The 22,034-nt window shown below is 35.9% G+C and overlaps 13 protein-coding genes across 13 annotated transcripts; 7 read left to right on the top strand and 6 right to left on the bottom strand.

Annotated features, from left to right (window-relative positions):
- Positions 1 to 118: 118 nt before the first annotated feature.
- AC631_02073 (uncharacterized protein) lies at positions 119 to 1,132 on the top strand (the record flags this gene model as incomplete). The annotated part of the gene is made up of 1 exon (XM_015610903.1): positions 119 to 1,132. The coding sequence occupies one exon, from the start codon at positions 119 to 121 to the stop codon at positions 1,130 to 1,132; it is 1,014 nt and encodes a 337-aa protein (XP_015468267.1).
- Positions 1,133 to 1,311: 179 nt separating this feature from the next.
- Positions 1,312 to 4,740, bottom strand: AC631_02072 (uncharacterized protein; the record flags this gene model as incomplete). The annotated part of the gene is made up of 1 exon (XM_015610902.1): positions 1,312 to 4,740. One exon carries the CDS (start codon positions 4,738 to 4,740, stop codon positions 1,312 to 1,314), a length of 3,429 nt encoding a protein of 1,142 aa, XP_015468266.1.
- Positions 4,741 to 5,247: 507 nt separating this feature from the next.
- AC631_02071 (uncharacterized protein) lies at positions 5,248 to 5,766 on the top strand (the record flags this gene model as incomplete). The annotated part of the gene is made up of 1 exon (XM_015610901.1): positions 5,248 to 5,766. The coding sequence occupies one exon, from the start codon at positions 5,248 to 5,250 to the stop codon at positions 5,764 to 5,766; it is 519 nt and encodes a 172-aa protein (XP_015468265.1).
- A 256-nt stretch (positions 5,767 to 6,022) lies between these two features.
- On the top strand, positions 6,023 to 7,116 carry ATP4 (F1F0 ATP synthase subunit 4; the record flags this gene model as incomplete). The annotated part of the gene is made up of 2 exons (XM_015610900.1): positions 6,023 to 6,096; positions 6,486 to 7,116. 2 exons carry the CDS (start codon positions 6,023 to 6,025, stop codon positions 7,114 to 7,116), a joined length of 705 nt encoding a protein of 234 aa, XP_015468264.1.
- Positions 7,117 to 7,243: 127 nt separating this feature from the next.
- On the bottom strand, positions 7,244 to 8,671 carry AC631_02069 (uncharacterized protein; the record flags this gene model as incomplete). Its single annotated transcript, XM_015610899.1, has 1 exon — positions 7,244 to 8,671. One exon carries the CDS (start codon positions 8,669 to 8,671, stop codon positions 7,244 to 7,246), a length of 1,428 nt encoding a protein of 475 aa, XP_015468263.1.
- A 383-nt stretch (positions 8,672 to 9,054) lies between these two features.
- Positions 9,055 to 9,663, top strand: AC631_02068 (uncharacterized protein; the record flags this gene model as incomplete). Its single annotated transcript, XM_015610898.1, has 1 exon — positions 9,055 to 9,663. The coding sequence occupies one exon, from the start codon at positions 9,055 to 9,057 to the stop codon at positions 9,661 to 9,663; it is 609 nt and encodes a 202-aa protein (XP_015468262.1).
- Positions 9,664 to 9,727: 64 nt separating this feature from the next.
- On the bottom strand, positions 9,728 to 11,101 carry AC631_02067 (uncharacterized protein; the record flags this gene model as incomplete). Its single annotated transcript, XM_015610897.1, has 1 exon — positions 9,728 to 11,101. One exon carries the CDS (start codon positions 11,099 to 11,101, stop codon positions 9,728 to 9,730), a length of 1,374 nt encoding a protein of 457 aa, XP_015468261.1.
- Positions 11,102 to 11,258: 157 nt separating this feature from the next.
- On the bottom strand, positions 11,259 to 11,930 carry AC631_02066 (U1 snRNP complex subunit; the record flags this gene model as incomplete). Its single annotated transcript, XM_015610896.1, has 1 exon — positions 11,259 to 11,930. One exon carries the CDS (start codon positions 11,928 to 11,930, stop codon positions 11,259 to 11,261), a length of 672 nt encoding a protein of 223 aa, XP_015468260.1.
- A 675-nt stretch (positions 11,931 to 12,605) lies between these two features.
- On the top strand, positions 12,606 to 13,046 carry AC631_02065 (uncharacterized protein; the record flags this gene model as incomplete). The annotated part of the gene is made up of 1 exon (XM_015610895.1): positions 12,606 to 13,046. The coding sequence occupies one exon, from the start codon at positions 12,606 to 12,608 to the stop codon at positions 13,044 to 13,046; it is 441 nt and encodes a 146-aa protein (XP_015468259.1).
- A 931-nt stretch (positions 13,047 to 13,977) lies between these two features.
- AC631_02064 (uncharacterized protein) lies at positions 13,978 to 17,733 on the top strand (the record flags this gene model as incomplete). Its single annotated transcript, XM_015610894.1, has 1 exon — positions 13,978 to 17,733. One exon carries the CDS (start codon positions 13,978 to 13,980, stop codon positions 17,731 to 17,733), a length of 3,756 nt encoding a protein of 1,251 aa, XP_015468258.1.
- A 90-nt stretch (positions 17,734 to 17,823) lies between these two features.
- AC631_02063 (putative amidotransferase) lies at positions 17,824 to 18,711 on the bottom strand (the record flags this gene model as incomplete). Its single annotated transcript, XM_015610893.1, has 1 exon — positions 17,824 to 18,711. One exon carries the CDS (start codon positions 18,709 to 18,711, stop codon positions 17,824 to 17,826), a length of 888 nt encoding a protein of 295 aa, XP_015468257.1.
- Positions 18,712 to 19,039: 328 nt separating this feature from the next.
- On the top strand, positions 19,040 to 19,966 carry URE2 (Ure2p; the record flags this gene model as incomplete). The annotated part of the gene is made up of 1 exon (XM_015610892.1): positions 19,040 to 19,966. The coding sequence occupies one exon, from the start codon at positions 19,040 to 19,042 to the stop codon at positions 19,964 to 19,966; it is 927 nt and encodes a 308-aa protein (XP_015468256.1).
- Positions 19,967 to 20,361: 395 nt separating this feature from the next.
- Positions 20,362 to 21,753, bottom strand: AC631_02061 (histidine phosphatase family protein; the record flags this gene model as incomplete). The annotated part of the gene is made up of 1 exon (XM_015610891.1): positions 20,362 to 21,753. The coding sequence occupies one exon, from the start codon at positions 21,751 to 21,753 to the stop codon at positions 20,362 to 20,364; it is 1,392 nt and encodes a 463-aa protein (XP_015468255.1).
- Between the last annotated feature and the right edge of the window lie 281 nt (positions 21,754 to 22,034).

The following is a 22,034-nucleotide window of genomic DNA, read 5'->3' as shown; positions in this document are numbered from 1 at the left end:
GTATAAATTTTTAGCGCTTTTTGAGATGCTCATTGCCAGAATTCACGTGTAACATAAATATGAGATTATTGGAGTCATTTACATATATGTCCTACCCTATATCACATTTTACAAGACAATGCATCTTAGTCATCTTCTATTGAAAGCCTTATCAATAAAAAATCTTGCTTCAGAAATTATTCTTGAGAATACGACACCAGGAGTGCCAAAAATTCAAACTGTTTTGGAATATTCCCCACAGATTGCTGAGGTAGACGTACTAGATAATGAACAACAAGTAGCAAAACTTAATGGACGCAGGCCATTAGTTATATGGCATGGGCTTGGTGATAATTATAATTCTTCAGGAATGGTGGATGTAATATCAATATTCAATCAACGATATCCTGATATGTTTATCTATCCAGTATTTCTAGATGCGAAACCTTCTAAGGATCAAGAGAAAACATTATTCGGCGATGCAAATAAAGAAGTGGAATATGTTTGCGAGCAATTATCAAGTATACCTGAATTGAAACAAGGGTTTGATGCTATTGGATTTTCTCAGGGAGGATTGTTTATGAGAGCTTTGATACAGAGGTGCTCCAGTGTATCAGTGCACAATTTGATAACCTTTGGATCACCACATATGGGTGTTCTGGAACTTCCTACATGTAAACCTAATGATTGGTTGTGTAAAAAAAAGAATGAAGTCCTTAAGAAGCAAGTGTGGCATGACAATATACAGAAATCTATAATACCTGCTCAATACTTCCGGGACCCCTACGAATATGATAACTATGTTTTCCATTCCAATTTCTTAGCAGATGTAAACAATGAATTAATTCAAGAATTTAACTCAGCGTATGGAGAGAGGCTTAATAAATTGAGTAAATTCGTTATGGTCGTTTTTACTAAAGATACTACCGTGGTTCCCAAAGAAAGTGCCGGTTTCAATGATTGGGATACTGTATTTGATAGAACGATACCATTTGATAAAACTTCCTTGTATGAAAACAATTTGCTAGGGCTTAAAACTATGAACGAGAATGGAAAGCTCGTATTCTTAGAAATCGAAGAGGACCATATGGTTATATCAGACTCGTTTTTAGCTGATATTGCTGAGAAATACATTGGTGGATTATTTTTATAATTACATGGTTTAAAATAACACTAGTAGCGTATGATGCATTCATGATATACAAACAAATTTTCCTAGTGCCATAAATTTAGACTTGTAACTATCTACACTCTGGTTTATGGCAACATCATTATTTTATGATAAACTTCAATTTGATTTAAATATGGCCTAGTATAGTGCAGTTTTGTCAACTAATAATTATCAAACAACCCACTATTATTTATGTTGAATATGCCTACTCTCTGACCAAGCTTTATCTTTTTTCTCTTGAAATTTGGCAGATGCAAATTAGGTTGGACTCCTTGTTCCTTTTCATGTCCTATCAGATGTGATGTTTGGGGCCCGTCAACAGATGAAAATGATACTACTGATTGTGAATCATAATCGTTAGTTTTTAGTTCGCCATGATTTTTAGTGGTTCTTTGCCTCTTCAAATTAGGAATACCATCTCTACAACAAAAATGTCGACACTTGGTTTTATCTTTGCAAAGATGATTACACTCGTAATTTCCGTCTGATCTTATTTTACGGATATTATTTGATTGAATCTCTTTTGAAGTACACTTTTCTTTCGATATTTCTGTAACAGAACGAATACTTTGGACAGGATCAAAGATCAAATCATCACTTTCTAAATCTGATTCCGAATCGGATCTTACGTACTGGGTTAAAACATTATCAAACTCTTTAGAAGTGCTCGAATTATACTCAGACTCATTTTTCGACTTTTGATTCATGAGATTATCAAACTCCCATGGTTCTATAATGTCAAGGCAAAGAATATATTGTACATCAATATTAACCATATTTTCTGGAAGGATATGGCAATGTATCTTTTGTTGGCGATCTGTCACACTAGCTGTTAATCGGAACGTTTTTACTTTACCCCCAGCTAATTCAGATGTTGCGAATCTTCTGAAATCCACAAGTTCACCAGTAGATATCCCAACGACAATACTAATGAACTTTTCCTTTATTTTCCAAACACCTTCCACAATATTATCTACGCTAAAGGATATAATCAAATTAGCTTCAATTGTTTCTAAATCAGTACGTATCCTGTGAGAAGCTAATGTTGCATTAATCTTAAACTCTGGACGATACTGAAGACCCCGAGTAATAGCTTTTCCAGCACCAGATTCTCCACATAGAAAAGACTCTAGCTGCATTTGACTTAAGCATTTTGCTTCTTTAATGCTGTTTACATTATTCTTCCGTAGTGCACTGATGCACTCTAAATCAATTCCATTTAATTGTCTAAGCTCAGTAACTGAGTTTTCCCAGCATCTACCCGTTACACACCTCAAAAACTTTAAGGTATTTAAGAGTGATACGTAATCTTTCTTGCATCTAAAAACATCTGCCATACAATGTATTATTCTACTTGCTTGTTTTAGAACGTAGCACTTTTCTCCTTCAAAGGAATAATATAGTTTCATCGATTCAGGGAACTCTGGGAATTCCAATCCACATAGTTCATACTGCAATAGTAATATCACTTTGTCACTATCTTGAAATTCTGAAGAATCTAAAGGAAACTTTATATACGGAGACAGATTAATTGCTTTGTATAACTTCTTTTCGTTGTATTTTATACTGAATTCCGAAAACTCAAAGGACCGGGAGAAAATAGTCAATATATCTAACAATGTATTTCCAACATTACTTCGAATAATATTTCTCATAGTAGGATATAGTATATAGTACTTTGTCATCACATCCCCATATTCAGTGCACCGGAAACCACCAGTAGGCACGAAAGAAACAATCCTCTCATTTATTAAGCTATCTAGGTATTTTTGGCAAAACTGATGCAACTTCTTACTGGGCCCTAGTGAATGAGAGGATGTTATTTCTTTATAGTATGTCGGGTTGGATGTGAAACGAATAAAAAAGAAAGTTGATTTTAGCCACTTTAACGTGTCATCTATACTTTCTATTGTACCAAGTGATATCTCGGCTACCAAGTGCTCAGCTAAATTTAAATGTAAACAACTTTCTATTCTTTCCGAGTCATCTTTAAGTATGCCCTTCAAGAGTCTCTGATATTTAACCTTTTGGTCTGCAGTGGTCATTATAACAGCCTTTCCCTTGGTCTCAAATTTTGGTCTACCAGCCCGTCCAATCATTTGCAAAACTTCTGTTTCTTTGTATTCGTGAAAAGAACCATTGTACCATCTTTTGGTTCCTTTTATAATTACTAAAAAGGTCGGTAAATTAACACCCAGAGATAAAGTAGATGTGGAGCACAAAATATTCAATTTTCCCTCAATAAATAGCAATTCAACTCTCTTTCGATCATTAGGAGACAACCCGGCATGATGAAATGCAATTCCATGAGCTGCATAGATCAGCAACTCGTTTTCATCAAAATGCATCGGTGGACTTTGAGTGCAAAATAAGTGATCAAAATTATCATTCAAATACTTCGCTGTTTTTAAGCAGCTATTTCTGGTAGGGCAAAATATTACTGTTGGCTTGTTATTCCCATAATGTTTTATGACCCCGACTAATTTTGAATGAAGGAATTGATCAAAATGAAAGTCTTTACCTCTTTGGGAAGCATAACCCAAAACTATCTTATCTAGTCGAACAGATCTATATGTATCATCAAAACTTAAAGTTACTGCAGGATTTAAATCATCTTTCTTCCTCAACCAAATGGACATATCATGTAAGTTAGGAGCCGATGCTGACGCGCCAACAATTCTAATATCACTGCACATTTTGTTAATTCTTGTAGTTACGACTTCCAATGTAGACCCCCTGGAATCTTTCAAAGTATGTATTTCATCTATAATAATTAATTTTACGTCTTTGAAAAATGTATCGTAGTTCGATAATCTTCTTGTTAATAGATCTAATTTTTCAGGGGTTGAGATGATTATATTGGATCCTTTAACATTCTCTGTTTCTTCTATAGATGTTTCATTTGTCAAAACACCAACGGTAATGCCCAAAGTTAAAAACTTGCCTACCCAATCGTTATATTTTTGGGCACATAATGCTTTGCTGGGCGCCAAATAAAAGGCCTTACTATTCATATTGGATATACTAAATAATCTGATAATCGCCAATTCAAACAAAACAGTCTTCCCTGAACCAGTTGGGGCATTTATTACACAGTTTTGATCTGAATTATAGATACTTTCAAATGATTCCGACTGCATTTTGTTAAACTTGCTGAAACTGAATATGAATCTGTATTTCTCAGGCAAAATGGATGTGGATAGTATGGCTGGATTTATAGTTTTTGATATGCTTTTCTGGCAAGTGTCTAAAGTATCATTTCCTTCAGGAGGAAAAGAAGCTTCAGACAAGTTAATTGCATTATTGACTAATACACCCTGTTTTCTTGATTGGAGCCTGCTAAGTGATCTCATCAGAACAGAATCATTCCGATAAAGAGGTGGGCGATCAAAACTCAACCGATCAACAAAACCATTGTATGTGTCCAAATTGAATACTGGTTCTCGAATTCTCCCCGTTCCTAACGTACCTGTCCGATACGCATGCTGTCGAGAACTAAGTGATAAACTATTAGTCAGGCAAGAATTTGCTTTAGGTGTACTCAAGCCCAAGACAAATTCCCGAATATCTGGACCTCCAGTTCTCAGCATGAACCTAGGAGGAGTGAAGGGCTTAAAGACCTTATTCGTTCTTCTTATTCTTCCTGGGAAACGTCTCGAACTTAACGGCGTGGGAGTAGATATTCCTCCATCTTTGCTCGAAACTGAACTGGAATCTCCTATTATATAACTATCAAGTTGCAGTTGCCTGAAATTGTGTTCTCTGCTATTTGGTGAATCAACTTTTTATGAATCCAGTTAGTAAATACGAGTTGAATCTAAAGTTGGTTTCAAGGGTAATATTTACCTCCCTCACTTTCTTTTCCTTCTTCTTCAGATATATCTAGACTATTTACTCTGATTATGGACCCCATTAGTAGTATTAAATTCAATTGGGATTTGAGTGTTATTATAGAACATTAGCCGCTTTGCTATTATGTATATAGAGTATTGGCTGCAAGAGGGTAGTGTCCGATGCCCAATATGAAAACAAATTATATCTATAAAGTACTGAAGATGATCTTTAACTTCTGTATTAATTATACACCACAATAGAGAATGCTGCTTTCATTGAACGAACAGGCTAATAGTAGAAAATCACGTCTAGCGAAGTTGAGGGAGAATAGGAAGGTTGAGGATGTGACTAATGGCGATGTGTTATCTCAATCAACTCTCGACCATAGTCCTAATCATGATACACAAGTCAATTCTGCTGGACTAGAAGAAGAATATATACATAATACGAATACCAGCCATATACGATCTCGTAATTTTGACTTAGACACAAGAGAAGCGGTTTCTGGATTAAAGAATCCCCCAACATTGGCCCTATCTAATAATGAGACCGTCGAGGTATTAGCATCGCAAATACAACGGGAAATCCTACAGGACATAAGTCAAAAGGCTGATAAGGTGTCCAAATACCTGGATGACACCGCTTCGTTGGAAGGGCATGAATCGACCCATAACAAGGATTTGAAGGCAGACCTAGCATATTATATTAACAAAGCAGATACAAAAACAAATCAAGCAATAAATAGGATATTACAGACAAAGTATCAAAACTCTATATACTAGACAGGTTTCTAGATGCAGAAAGTTGCAATTATTGAATTTAAATGCATAACGTCCTATGAACGAGTATTTGACCTATGAGTCGCAAACGCGGTATAAGGGAATTTACTTCCCAATTAGGAAGTCTACGAATGCGCCAATCAAATTTGGTTTTTCAATCCGATCCTCGTCCGTCTTGAAAATAGTCTATAGTGAAAATTGAGTTCTGAAATCAGAGAACTGTTTTCTTGTACAGCTTTTATAGGAAATATATTCAATAATGTCTATGATCAACAGAATTGCTACGAAAGCTGCTGCTCGTCCAGCTCTTAGAATGGCTATTCGTCCAGCTCCGTATGTTTAATTTTTTTTAATTAGATTTTCATCCGAATATTTTCATCTGGTGCAGAGTAAGAAGAAATATGTAAGAAAGGGACACCGGACATCCAATTGTGATGAATATGGAATATGTCATAATTAAGTAGTGGGATTGAATGTATTCGATTAGGAAGAGATAAATTTGGATTAAGTGTTATGAATCGATCTTATTGAGGACCAAATAACTCAGGATAATGAACACATATACAAAATTCAATCAGAGGAGAAGCAAGATACGTTGTAGTTAAGTATTGGAAACATCCTGATAATAGGAATAGATTGATATAGAATTGATTGAATTCATGATGAATATTCGATAAGGATGGAAACGAAATTTTATATTCGTACATACTAACAATTTCTAGAATTGGTTTACGTTATATGTCTACTCCAGTTGAGCCAAAGCAAAAGGCCAACTCTATTGTTGACGCTATGCCAGGTAACAACTACTTATCCAAGACTGGTTTCTTAGCTACTTCTGCTGCCGCTGCAATCTACGGTATCTCTAACGAAATACTCGTCATTCACGAAGAAACTATCTTGGTTGTTACTTTCACTGCTTTCGCTGCCTTAGTTGCCAAGTTCGTTGCTCCATTATACACCGAATGGGCTGATGGAGAAATCAAGAAAGTTAACGATTTATTAAACACATCCCGTACCAAGCATGTCACTGCAGTTAAGGACAGAATTGACTCCGTTTCCCAATTGAAAGATGTTGTCGAAACCACCAAGCAATTGTTTGCTGTTTCTAAGGAAACTGCTAAATTAGAATCCGAATCTTTCGAATTAAAGCAAAAGCTTGCTGTTGCCCAAGAAGCCAAGTCTACTTTAGACTCATGGGTTAGATTTGAACAACAACAAAGACAATTAGAACAAGAACAATTGATCAAGTCTGTCTTAGAAAAAGTCAACAAGGAAGTTGAAAACCCTAAATTCCAAGATAAGGTTTTGGCCGAATCTGTTGCTGAAGTTGAAAAGTTATTCGCTAAAGCTTAAATTTAATATATATTATATATGAAACACATGAATTAAATTTAGTTTTTTCTTAAATGTTTGTCATGAATTAGAATATAAAAAAGACTATTAAAATAATATACTTGTAGAGAAATCAATTGTCCCATTTCTATACGGTTTCGTAGTGTTTGACTATTTGCTTCGAAGGCTTCCAAACATGTAAGGAATTGTCATCTGCAACACTTGCCATCAACCAATCATCATGCAAAGACCAATCTAAATCATTCACGCCTAACATATGACCAGCATGAGTAAATATTAGTCCTTCTTCGTCTTCTTCTCCTTCAATTGTACTCAAATCAAATATCTTAACCAGCTTATCACTTGATGAAGATGCTAAAATATTATGATATTTCGGATGCCACTTGACTTGTGTAATGGATCCTTGGTGTTGATTTTTAATACTATATACACTGTTTGCATTTCCAGAACCAAACATTCGAATATCCCAAACATCTATAATACCATCTATATCACCTGTAGCTAAACAAGCTGAATTACCAGGATTAACGCTTACACTATTAATTCCCTTATCTGATTTTTGATGCTGAAGAATCAACAGCTGATGTTCTGGTAATCTTACATCAAGTAATTTAATATATCCTTGATCATCAACAAAAGTGAATATAGAATCATGGTTCGGTATCCATTCAATATCATTTATGGCAATACTGGAGTTGCTAAAATTTTGTGAGTCATTTATGGTTTGGACATCTTTGGAGGTAAATTTACTCTTAATATCATATAAGTTAATATTACCTTCCATATTAGCTGATACTATCACGCCTTCTTTTTGCTTATTCCAATCAATGGCAAATATATCAGAATCGGACAGATTCCATTCATTAATTAAGTGCAACTGCGGTTTGTTTATTTCTGTATCTTCACCTATCAAACTATTCTTAAAGCTTGCATGCTTCGTTCTGTCGTAAATTACCAAGTTACCTAAATTATTAGAACTAGCTATGACATCAGGATTTTGAGGCATATACCTCAGTTTATTAACATCACCCCAGTGATTTATTTTTTGTAAAACATTGATTTTCTTCTTTGCTACCTTTGTTAATTCAAACTCTTCTTTTTCGTGATTATAATCTAGTTTATCTATGGTAAGATTCTTATTTAAATTGGTATAGTATGGCAATTGAAGAATTGAAATACTATCTGTAGATTGCCCAAGCGTAAATGTTCCAAGCAAAATTCTTTGAATGGATACTTCATTCTCTGATTTAGGTTCATTTGCATCAGTTTTCTTGAAGTCTTGAAATGGATCTAGTCTTGCTTCTTTCGGTAATGGTTTCTCTAAATCTGGAAAAAATTGTACTGTCAAGCTCGGCCATAACAACGAGTGTGTTGTAATATAATCATAGAGAAATGGGGCATTCTTTTTCCAAATTCTATAGTTGACTTCTGTTTGTTGATCAATTGGAGACTGCTCAACTACAGTGACTTCTTCAGTTCTATCGGATGGCATTACCACATTTGAAAGCCGGGAAGGTTCTTCAACATCTATGGAGATGATTTCTTCACCATTCATAATTCAAGTACTATCTTGCACTAGTTTTATTCCATATATTTCAATACTTCTGTTACCGTTGAACGCGTCTGTTGAAAAGGTTACATAATTTCTCAGACATTAATTTTGTCGAAGTGATGAGCTTGCGATCAAACCTCATACAAACTATACGAAGTGACATTACAAAATAAGGACCATGTCAGAGGAAATAAGGTTAAACTCTTCCAAACTAGGTACTAAAGAATAGTAAGTTACCTTTTTTATAACTTCTGCCTATTCAGTTGCACAATACTAATATTTTATTTAGCTGGAACAATTTCTACAAGAAGGAAATTGCAAACTTCGAAGATAACGAAGAAGATACAGGGGAATGTTGGTTTGATGATTCAGATGCAGAACTGAAGATGATACAATTTCTTATTGATAAAATAAATGAAGAAGAATTACCATTTGGAAAACCTGAAAATATCAAAATTGTGGATTTAGGAACTGGTAATGGACACCTTTTATTTCAATTGCATGAAGATATTTTAGAGGAATGTGCTTATCAAGATGAGATAAAGTTTGACTTTAAAGGAATTGATTATTCCCCTGACTCAGTGGAATTTGCTATTAAAATTGCGGAGCAGAAATATCCTCAGGCCGCATTTCAATTCGAACAAGTGGATTTGTTAACAAAGGAGAATAAATTTTTGTTAACCAATTCATCCCAATTCGATATATTATTGGACAAAGGTACGTTGGATGCCATAGCACTTAATCAAAATGTTATTCCAGAATTCGACAATAAAATCGGCATGGATATTTATGCATCCCAAGTATCGCAATTGATGCATGAAAATTCGATTTTGTTGATAACTTCTTGCAATTTTACTGAATCAGAATTAATAAAAATAATAACGCAGGATAAGTCTAATTGCTTGACTGTATGGAGCAAGATAGAATATCCTAGTTTCCAATTTGGGGGTGTCAAAGGGTCTACTATTTGCAGCATCGCATTTATCAAAAATTGATTTGCACATCTAAGTATCACGGATTTTATACAATATATTTTATATTTTACATATATAACAGGTTTTATAACCATTTCACACCTGTAGCATCTTGTTTTGTTTCCTTAGATTCTACGCTAGTACTAGTTTCAGTCCCTTTAGACTTTGGTTCTGTTTCAAAAGTCTCCTTCAAATTCTCAACCTTTTCAACCAACTCGTCTCTAATGGTTTGATTGGCAAATTTAAGTAAATACTGAACAGGTACTCCATGTTCATTAATGGAGTTCCATCTAACGAACTTTCCTGGTGACAAACTTGCTTCTAAACCCTTGATCAATTTAGTATCGGAGGTCACTTTCATGTTCAAGACAACTCTGAGCAATCCTTGGGATCTCATAACCAATCTGACTTTTAGTGGGTCTTCTAAGGATTGGTTCAAATGCAATCTACCTAAACCTCTTTCTTTCCACCCTTCGGAAATGTTAGTTAAATCTAACTCGAATATTTTAGCCATCGAAGTGAAGTGAGATTTTTCGTTTTCTTCTCCGGTTTTAATCTCTTCAACTGGAGTTAAATTGACCTGCTTATATTGCTGTGTTGTTGGTGTCTTTTCTTTTCCATTAGTTTCTGAGTTACGCGTTTCTTCGTCTGCATCGTCCTTACTTTCTTTATCATCCAAGAATGATTTCTTCTTCAAGGAATTTTGAAATGCATTATTAAATTTCGTGTTATTTCCAAATGCACCAGAGCCAAACGATGAGGTAACAGATGATGAAGTGCTCTTGGAGATATCTGCACTGGGGGACTTAGAATTCTCAGTTGTGGATTTGGATGGTAAGGCTTCAAAAACATTCTTCTTGCTTTTGGCAACATCGAAAGCCGAAACATTTCCAAATGAGCTTGTGGCACCAAAAACATGCTTTGGGGATGACTGAGCAGTATTTGGAGCTGTGGGCGTGTCCGCTGGATTGGAATTAGACACAAATGAATTCATAGGTGTAGTGAGCTTGAATGAGCTTCCCCCAAATGTGTGCTTAGATGGTTTGAGATCGGACGCTTTTTCATTCCCCTCCACAGATTTGAAACCCTTTATTTCATCAAATGGATTTGAATTAGACTTAGGTAACTCAGTGGCTGTCGGATTTAAAGGATGCAATTTGGAACCACCAGATGAAACCTTAAGGTTTGTTTCATCAGGAGGCGTGCTAACAGATTCTTCTTTCTTACCACTTCCAGATTTGGTGCTTGAATTATCTTTGGAAGTATGTTTCAATTGTTTAATCTCATTCTCTAATTTATTAAATCTTTCTTCAAAGGTCTTGAATATTTCTTGCTTTATACTCTCTTTCAAATAATTTAAATCATCAACCACAGAATCAGGACTTTCTTGTCTCACTTTTTTGTTATCGCTGAAATATTCTTCCTCTAACTTTCTCTTGTTAGAGGTATCATTTGACATCTTTATTTCTCTCTAGTTAAGTGATTATTAGAGTAAACGCTCGTCAACATCACTAAATAAATATTAGTTTATATAGAATCGAGAATGCGTCTAAGAAAATTTACAGGTTAGTGCGTATTAAGAATTTACTATTATACAATTTATTAATGCTATAATATCATTCTCGTTGTCGAATGCTTCTAATTGATCTGTTCTGGCCAGATGTTCTCGGAGAACTATAACTAGAAGGGTTTGAATCATAGTTACTGGAATATTTTGCATATTTGTCACGTACAGATTCGTTGCTTTCAACCAGACTGTACGAACCATACGCTGCCGGACGAGGTTGTCGATTGTCAACCGTAGTTCGAGGAGCACTGGGCCTAGGAGCATACCTTGTAGACAGATGGGATGGCTGCAGCGGGTTACTCTGATAAGGATTGCTCGATAAATGCAATCTTCTTCCTGACGCTGCTGCTGAGGCATTATTGGAAAGATTAGGATTTGGTTTCGTGTAATGTCTGCCCCCTAATCCCCCACCCAATCTTCTAGGCTTCCAGTTTCTTACAAGTCTGCCTCTTTCCATATCCACGAGTATTGTTCTAGTGTATGGTTTGTTTCCGGTGGGGATTTTCAAGCCTGTAGGGGCCAATTCCTTAATACAGCCTTTGGCATCCTCGTCTCGTTCAAAAACTACAAACCCATAACCCCTTGATTTACCCAGCTTCTTATCTCTCACAATGGTTATAGACTCAATCACTCCATACTTATTGAAATTCTTTGATATGTCCAACTCTGTGAGTGAATAGTCCAACCTGGATATAAACACAGTTTTAAATGGGTCTTTCATGAATTCCTGTTCATTTTTCTGTAGCAACTCAGGATCATTCCACTCTTTCAATTGGCGTTGGTATGACTTTTGTATTTCTTGCTTCTTTCGTGCTTTTTCTTTTATTTGTATCTGTTGAATGGTCTCTTTAGGTGAGGGTTGGCTTTTTTCAGCTTCAACTAGTTCATCCACATATTGCTGCCATTGGCTTCTGAATGAGCTTATGGATGTTATATGATTAGTGCATCTTGATTCAGCGGGATAATCTAGCGGTGCTTTATATACAAGGGGTGGTTTTGCAGCAAATAGCTTCTGAATATTTATCGGATACTTCTCTGTGTCGTTTGCCTAAAGGTTAGTATTTGAGATTAAAAAAGTTTGTAGAAACTCATGAGTAAAACACAAATATATCATATATGCGCCTTCAAGGAGAATCTCGTGTCACATCATATTCTGTTAGTATACATACCATTTCTATACGTTAAAGAACCCTGTTGAATGAATATAGAGATGAGTATAGTAATTTGATGATGATCAATTTTGTGACATTTCTATGATTTCTATGAGACTGAAATTTGAATCGAATCAATACGTAAGAATCTAAAACCTGATAGACGATTTATTTTTCGAACATCTGTCGTCATTAAATAAGTATTTACTGCATGGTTATACTAAATATTTATTACACTAATAGCTATGTCGTCGCTGGATACTAGCCATCAAGATGGAGTCTCGAAACAGGCGCCAAATGAATTTGAAATTTTCAACGACAACATAAATATAAATCTGCTACCCATTTACACCCGATCTCAATTATCGCTTTACAACGGAATAGAGAAGCCGGAATTGTACGTTGCAATCAAGGGATATATATATGATGTTACCCATAATATTTCCAACTATGGACCCGGTAGGTCGTACCACAAGCTTGTCGGAAAGGACGTTTCGAGGTTGTTAGGCTTGAACCAATTGCAGTTGAAGCCCACAGGAGAACCATATGCATCGGAGAAGAACAACACATGGTACACAGACGATTTCACCGAGAAGGAAAACCTGATTGTGGACAAATGGATGTTGTTCTTTCGAAAGAGATACAGAATTGTCGGAGTAATAGTGGGCCACGAAGTCGGAACTTAAGCAGTTTCTTCGCCCAAGGACCCAACGTACAAATATCTCGCTAACGTGGCATCCACTCTTGTAATTTTATCCAATGGTCGCCTAGTGGATAGAAAAAGACTCAATTACGCTTGTATACGGCAACATCCTATATGGCCTAGTCAACAGCTGGGTACATTGGGCAAATGAAACCACCACTATTTTATTTAAGTCCCAAAGAAACGGTAAACCTGATTCAACTCTTCTCTGCTCTTGCCTGCATATTTCTCCACTACATACGCAGTGTTAAACCAGCGAGAGCTTTCTTCCCGATGCTGGCTAGCCAATTCGGTAATTACATAAATACACAGTATGCTTGATGCTCGCATCCATCCAAATTTCACCTTAGTATATTCCCTTTGCTAATGTCCGACATAACTCAGCTGAACATCTAGTGATTATTGTAAGTCACCCTAATGCTACTAGTGCGTAATTTCCTATTTTTCATTACCTACTAAAACATTCCACTTCGTCACTTTGTGTTTCTAGAACAAATAGAATAAGTAGAACAAAAGTCAAATAGAACATCTTAACAGTTAACACTAGAATTCCGAATATTCGTTCCCTTCGATAATACGCGCAGATCCTTCGGTACGGTCTGACTTTCTCTTACCGACCCAGGACATTGTCGCAATAATAGGACAAACAGAACAATCAGAACAATAGACATAAGGCAGTGTTTCATTGGCATACAATTCTCTACACCAAAACATCCATACACCGCGCATCTTCAGATTTGTTTCTTGTTATCCTTCTTACATTGCACTAAAAACTCGAATATGAAAATATATTGTAGTAGACAGACGGCTTTCTTCTAAAATCTAAGCCGGGTTTTTTACATTTAGACATAATTTTATAATAAAATTTGCTTTTTGTACTACCACAAGAGGTGCAATAGATAATAGTTGGCGAAATGGCTAGTACAGCTATGCAGAAAGGCAGACTAAGACAACAGTTGTTGAATAGTGAACTAGATATAAACGGGCTAAATGAACCACAGGAGCAAATGCCAGTTCAGCAAACGCCGGTGCAGCAGATGCCTATGGGTCCAAATGGTGGAGTATATCAACAACAGCAGTATGGACAAGCATATCCGCAAGCATTTGGGGCCAATGTGCCTAATGGGCCACAGTCACAACCGTCGTTCCTTAGTAGTTATGAATCACTCACCAACCAAGGCGGCAACGAAGGGGCACGAAAGGGGTCGATAACGTCTCAATCTAACATGTCGATGAACAAGCTCTTCCGGCGTAATAAGGGAGATGGGGGATTTGACGAAGACACGGGGGCGGATATTAATGAGCTCACCAACGGGTCGAATGTTTCGTTCGATGACATTTCGCATATCAGGGACAGAGGGCCATACGGAGTGAATGGGCCTCAGCATTTGGATTCGACTCCGTTCATACCCACAATTGGAGGTGGAATCGGGTCAGCATCTGGAAGATCGATGACTAATATCCAGTATAGAAAGCAGATGAACCACCAGAAGAAAATGGCGTATGCATCTAACGCAAGGGCAATGTCTTTGGCAGGATCAAATCCAATGCAACAACCTTCAGATCCACGTGCTATGTCATTAAGCTCATTTGGTAACGGTAATGGTCCTAGGACAATGTCTTTGAACTCCAATGGGATGATGGCTAACGGGCCAAGGGCTATGTCTTTGAATAATCGTATGCAAATGCCTCCTCCAGGAAAGGGTGGATTCATGCCCCAAAATGGCCCTAGAACTATGTCGATGAGAAACAATGGAGCTCAATTTACCAATGGTCCCTACATGCAACCTGCCGGAGGACCAAGAGCTATGTCTTTGACAAATGGTCCACCTGGACCTCGTGCAATGTCATTGACTAACGGCAATCCCATGAATCAACAACAACCCCAATTCCATCCACAAAACATGCAACAAATGCAACACATGCAGCAAATGCAACACATGCAACAAATGCAACAAATGCAACAGCAAAATCCACAACAATATAGTGGATATTCGACGTTGAATCCAAACGCGAGAGCTATGTCATTAAATGGGGGAAATCCTCTTAACGATCCAAGGTTAAACCAGGCTGGCGGCAGCCAGTTCATTAACCAGCAGCAAAGACAAAATATGCCACAAGCAATTCCAAGCGGTCCTAGTCCAAATGCTCCAGTTGGATCAAACCAAAATTATGCTCAAAAGTCAAATGATTCATTAATGAATGTCTTAGAAGAAGAAGAAGAAAATGCGGCAAACTCACCAAAAGATAACCAGGCACCACCCTCAAATAGGAGAGATACCGATGAGGATAATATCAACGACGATGTAGTCTACAAATTTGATGAGCATGATGATGCTGGTCTGCTTTCAAGGAAATCGACATTAAAGAAATCGAATTCCATGAAATTACGTAAATTGAATTTATTCAACAATGAGACTCGTGAGCAGCCTGATATACCAGAAACTTCATTTGATGAATCTCCAGATGATTCTAGAAGGTTGTCTCACTCGTCTCAAACAACATATGACAATGGTAACGATGTTTCCCCATCCTTTAACTTGAGAAATGCAAGAGGAGCGAGAGAATCGGTGCTACATGATGAACCTAATGCTGAAGATATGGCCCAAAGAGATGAACGTCAAGAAAAGTTTAAGTCACTTGGTGCAACTGCTGAATATGATAGCTCTAATGCTAACTCATCAAACAAAGATGATGTCTTCGTAACGGCTAATGACTTAATCTCCCCATCTAAGTTAGGTAGAGTTAATAATAGTAAGAAAAACTCACCATTAAAGAATTCTGGTTATGAAGATATCAACGAGAACGAAGAAAATGACATTGACAATGACAGTAAAACGTTAAGGAGAAGGGGTTCGCCTGAGCCTGTTTCTAATGGAACTCTGTACAATGATACTCCTACGAGGATGCTTACAAAACAAGCGTCAATTAGGTCGTTGGTAACTAATACGGCGTTTGATAAATTTAGAGACCCTTCTAAAAAAACGAATAAAGCATTACCTGAGTTCCCGGCCTCTCCAAGTAATAGTGAGTATGGCGCCGCAAATGCTACAAATACAACAAATGAAGATCTCAATCTGGAAAGATCATTCAGTCAACCCAAACAAATGTTAGACGAAACGAGTAGCTATAGCTCGTTATCTTCTCTCGCACAGTCTCAAAATGCCAATCCTACCTCGTTTGAAAAAAATGATATTCAGGGAGAACCTTTAGCATCGCAACACGAGTCGGATCAAAGCATATCTAGTACTCAGAGGGATTATAATGAAAACACAACTCCTCCCACAACGCATAATTCAAATATATCAAATAACAATGATAAATCTCAGAACGTTTATAGCATTGGTCAAGCATATCCTAAGGATGTAAGTAAGGATACAGGTAATGAAAAACGTTTATCCAACATAAGGAATATGAATACTTCAGATATGTTAAGCTCGCCAATAGTGGATGATAACACATTTATCCCCGAGTCTTCCAAAAAAGAGAGAAGATCTTCAAAGACCTTCTCACTTAGTAATAAATCGAAGAACATTTTCAAAAGATTTTCAAAGTCTGGGAAAAGGGGTACCGATGAAGATGAAAGCTTTACTAATGATGATGTTTCATTTAACCTGAACAGAAATTCGATTCACTCTTATAATCAAGGTGGTATTCAAAACCGAAAATTATCGACAGCTTCAATTGGACAGCCAAGACCAGAAAAGCCTCTTAAGTTTAGCAAGGAGGAATTGGGTATTATGAACTGCAATAATGAATTATTGAACGAGTTGCAATTAGTAACAACAGAGTTAGCATCTTCGATAAAGCGTGAATTAGAGTTTGAAAACAGATTGAAGAATACGTCCAGCACTCCTCTCGAAGGTAAAGAAGAATTACAAAGTCAATTACTTGAGAAAGCTAAAATCATTTCAGATTTGCAAGACAAATTAAATAAAGAAAGATCATTAAGATTTATATGCGAAGAGCATGCATTATTAGCTGAGAGTGGAGCCTCGCCAAGTCCTTTAAAATTAAACTATGAAAAAACTGAATTGTATAAGCAGTTATTGATTAAAAATGATTTGGTTAATCAGTTACAGGATAAAATCGAAGAATCTCAAAGGAAACAAAGTTCTAATGATAGTAATTTGTTATTCAAGTATAATGAATTGTTGGAAGAGAATACAGATTTGAAATTAAAGGTAATCCCTGACTTAGAGAAGCGCATTGAAGAATCGAGAAGTGCTAGCAACTTGAGCAATAATAATAAACTGTTGAATTTAATTAACAGTTCTAAGAACCATAGTAGTACAAATAGTCATACTGATTATGATGATGAGTACTATGATGAGGAATATGATCAATCACGCGAGCATATTGAGATTTCTACCTTGAAGAATCAAAGAGAAGAATTGCGAGAGGTTGTCTCCAAGTTATCTTCGAGCTATAATTATGAATTAAAATTAGCTCAGGAGAAGATTAGAAATTTAGAATTAAAGGTCCAAGGCATGAATTCTATTAATAATAAATTATCCCAAAGATTAGAATCCAACCGTACAATCAGCGGCAATCAAAGCAATCATAATACTACTACAAACTCATCATTAAATATCCTCGGTAATAATAAAGGAGGAAAATTACAAGGATTTGCAATTGTTTCTCCAACAAAGAAGTTGTTTGATGAATAATAAGTATAATATTTTAGTTCACGTCTCTATGTATATATAAGTTTATTACACATTAAAGTATTATTATTCAATTTCTATTAATTCTCTATTCTATTTATTAAATGAAGTTATGAAGTTACCAATAACTTTTCCAAGCAAAGAGCCTTGATTGTTTAATATGCTCGTATTATAGTTACATTTCTCAAAAAGCTTTTTGTCAAGTAAACCCTTTTCAAAACTCGTTTTCAAGAAACCTTTAGCCTCTTCAGTAGTAAATTCTGGATGGCCTTGAAAAGTTAATATCTTTAACGGGCCCGACTCAGTAATTAATCCCTGTATTGAACATTTGTTGGAGGAACCAATCGACAAAACATTGGTTTTTTTCTTCTCCAACACACCTGGTGGTGGTAAACCATAAACAATATCCTGATGAAATTCAACCACATTTAAGTGGTCAATAACAGTTCCACTATCATCTGTTTTCAATACATTGAGAAATGGTGAGTTCTTGATGGCCATAATATCTGTGTTCAAGCTAATAGTAGTAGTTCCATATTCCCATCCGTTTTCAGACGAATTTCTACCAACCTTGCAGCCTAAGTTTTTTGCGATTATCTGGTGACCAAAGCAAATTCCCACTATAGGAAGACTTTCCAAAGCAAACGCATATTTGACAAACTCATTAAGCTTGTCGATCCATGGAATATCTTGTGCAAATGAATCACTTCTAGATCCACTCAAAATAATACCCTGAACAAAACCACCAATAATCTGATTTGTCAATCTCTCATACACCTTCTTCAAATCCTCTAGGTAGCTAGCTTGTTCACTTGCATCAAATGCAACCTGATATTTCACGATGGGATATTGACAGTTTCCAGCGTTCAGTAATAAATCAATAATATTATCACCAAAATCGCCAAACTTCTCAGTGATCCCACTAATTGGCGTATCACATACAAGTACTGCAACGTGCCTAATATCACCTTCTACTGCCATCTATCCCGACTAATGAATACAACTTCTTAGAAAAATCAACAATTATAGATAAAATCTGTGACGAAAGCGGTTCCCTATGCCTTAGCGATGGAAAAAAAGCTCGCAATTGCGATAACTCAGTAAAAATCCATAGTTACACAAAACCCGATGAGTTTCCTCAATCATCCATTCGAAGAACAAAGGATGAATATAGTCAGAAGAAAGGCCCTTATTATTATTACATTAAATACTTAATAGGGAATTAAAGAAATTAGAAACAGTTGTATCATATCAATTTTATTTAGAACTGTAAACAAAAGTTAGTCTGAGTTCATAATAATAAATAATCATGACCAATAATAATAGTAATAGTAATAATAACCAGACAATTTCTAATTTATCGGCTGGGTTAAAGTCAGTCAATCTTGCAGACCAACAGCAAAATGAGGTTAATTTAAATTTATTACAGCAACAGTTACAGAATGAGGCAACTACGCAACAACTGCAATCCAGAATTACGAAGTTCTTTCAAAACCAACCGACGGAAGGATATACGTTGTTTTCGCATAGGTCTGCGCCTAATGGGTTTAAGGTAGCCATAATATTGTCAGAATTGAATCTACCATTTAATACTATCTTTCTCGATTTCAATAATGGAGAACAGAGAGCACCAGAATTCGTAACAATTAATCCAAATGCAAGAGTTCCAGCGTTAATCGATCATTTTAATGAGAATACGTCTATTTGGGAGTCTGGTGCAATTATTTTGTATTTGGTATCTAAATATGTCAAGGATAACGGAGAATGTGCCTTGTGGTCGGACAATTTAATTGAACAATCTCAAATTTCATCCTGGCTTTTCTTTCAAACGTCGGGGCATGCGCCAATGATTGGACAAGCATTACATTTCCGATACTTCCATTCTTGCCCAGTTCCGAGTGCAGTTGAAAGATATACAGATGAAGTGAGAAGAGTGTACGGAGTTATCGAAATGGCATTAGCTGAAAGAAGAGAAGCGTTGATAATGGATTTAGATGTTGAAAATGCGGCAGCCTATAGTGCTGGTACAACTCCTTTATCTCAGTCAAGATACTTTGACTATCCTGTTTGGCTAGTTGGTGATAGAGCTACTGTTGCAGATTTGTCTTTTGTGCCTTGGAACAATGTAGTTGATAGAATTGGTATTAATTTGAAGGTTGAGTTCCCAGAAGTTTACAAGTGGACTAAGTATATGATGAGGAGACCAGCTGTTATCAGAGCGTTACGTGGTGATTGAAGTTCTTGGAGAAAATAACTTGTTCAAAAGCAATAACATGTAAATATGATTCCCCGATGAATTTTTATGATTTCTATAACGTTCTTTCCTTTAATTCTATCATATAATAAGTTTGCTTACTTTCTGAATTACAAAGCATAATGATATTAATTGCAATTTTTTTCAAGATGAAATATGAGTTTAAACGAAGCGAAATTATATCTGTTAATTCTGAATCTTGAAACTGTATATATGAATGTATCCAAATAGCACTATACATGAGTACACTATATTCGTTTTCTTTTGTGATTTGCAATTTTAATGAAAAATTGCGACAATTGAGAGATTTACTTCAAATATAAAATTTAATCTAACATTTATTCAATGTATATCGTAGTATAAACAAAATTTAAGATTTAATTGCCATTAGAGACATCCGTGTAATTCTTTTCATTATAATCCCAGTAAAAAGTAACTTTGTCAGGAACATCATTTGCATCACACTGTTCTGAATAATCAAGCTTATCTAATCTATCATTTACATAATTTTCAAAATCACTTAACTCACAAGAAAAGCCAGGCCCGTCTGAACATGTAGGAAGTGGGTAGACAGCATCGTTAAGAATATATCTGACATAAGTTTTATCACCACACTTAATCTTTTCAGTATAGACACGAGCACCTTGTGGAACAATACTGGAATGAACATAAGTATGAGGAAAAGGTATGTGATCATTAGGTAATTGCTCTCCATCAGCAATTCCAAGAAGGCCTAAAGCTTCTAAAGTAATTTCAATATCTGTGTCATGACTGAAACTAAGAAAAATTTTATGCTCTGTTTCATTATCTTTTAAAAGCTCTAACGAAGCACGTATAAGAGGTGCACCAATCGTTCTGGTCATATTATTCCCTGGTCCGTTCGAGTAATAATTCTCGAGATCCAATGAATATGAATTCTTAATAAATTCATCATTGGAGAATAAATTGCAAAATGGAGAATAGCCTTTGACATTAAGTTCATATGCACACCAATCAAATAAACTGTTAACATCATCCGTATCTAAGTCTAAATTAGGATTAGAACTTTTAAATCTAGTTAATGCATCCTGTAAATATTGGTCTGAAAATCCATCAACATAATCAGTGTGGGGATCAGATTCAAAATTATTACATCCATATCTAGGGGTTAAAGAATTTGCACCTAGTTTTCCATCCTCATCTATGAGCACATATTGAACATTATTTTCATCATAATCTTGTCCTAAGAAACCCCTTGCAAAGTATTGAGCAGTTAAAACAACTCTATTGTAATTGGCTGTGAAAACAGGTAATGGCTTATCAGGATTATATATCTCATTGTATCTACCCCTGAAAGTTGCGCCATGTCTCAATGCATTGTCAGCACCGCTGAATGGGCCTTCCGAATTAGAAGCAGTGGTTTCTTTCTCATAGTTGTCTTTATCTTGGACAAAATAAGTATAATCGTTTAAAAATGCCAATTCACCTTTAAAAGTGCCGTTATAGCTCTTGAATTTGTCGTTGATTTTTTCTAAAGCCTTACCAACATTTTTAGAAGGATAACGTTCTCCATGCCTTGACAATAGTTGAACCTGTTCAATGGTACATTGATCTGGAACATCTGTTGGAATTCCAAATCCTGGATGTTGAATGTATGGCGCTTTTCCACCAAGGTACCTGAGAATATCGTATTGCTCTACCGAAGCCTGCTGTGGAGTCGCAACACTTTGATAAATGGATTGACCGGCTAGAATCAAACCGTTGTTAAGTAGCTTGGAAATTGATACCATTTTCTATTCAATTCTATTGTTACTTTTGTTTATTATTCACGAATGCTTTCAGAATAAACTTCCAATATTTAAATATTAGACCTCGTTATTATGCATATATATAGTGAACAAAGTGTTCAGTACACCCGAGAATTGTCAGAATGTATCATACCATAACAGATTAACCGAAACGTCTAAATGGGCCGTTTCGGGATCTATTTATCAATGTATACAATTCATTCTTAAGAAAGAACCAATAGATGAATGTAAAAACATATGAACTTCGTTTAGGTACACGTGCC

Source organism: Debaryomyces fabryi, assembly GCF_001447935.2.
Source record: "Debaryomyces fabryi strain CBS 789 chromosome Unknown contig00033, whole genome shotgun sequence".
In the NCBI taxonomy this organism is placed as follows: domain Eukaryota; kingdom Fungi; phylum Ascomycota; class Pichiomycetes; order Serinales; family Debaryomycetaceae; genus Debaryomyces; species Debaryomyces fabryi.
This window is presented reverse-complemented; position numbering and strand designations above follow the sequence as displayed.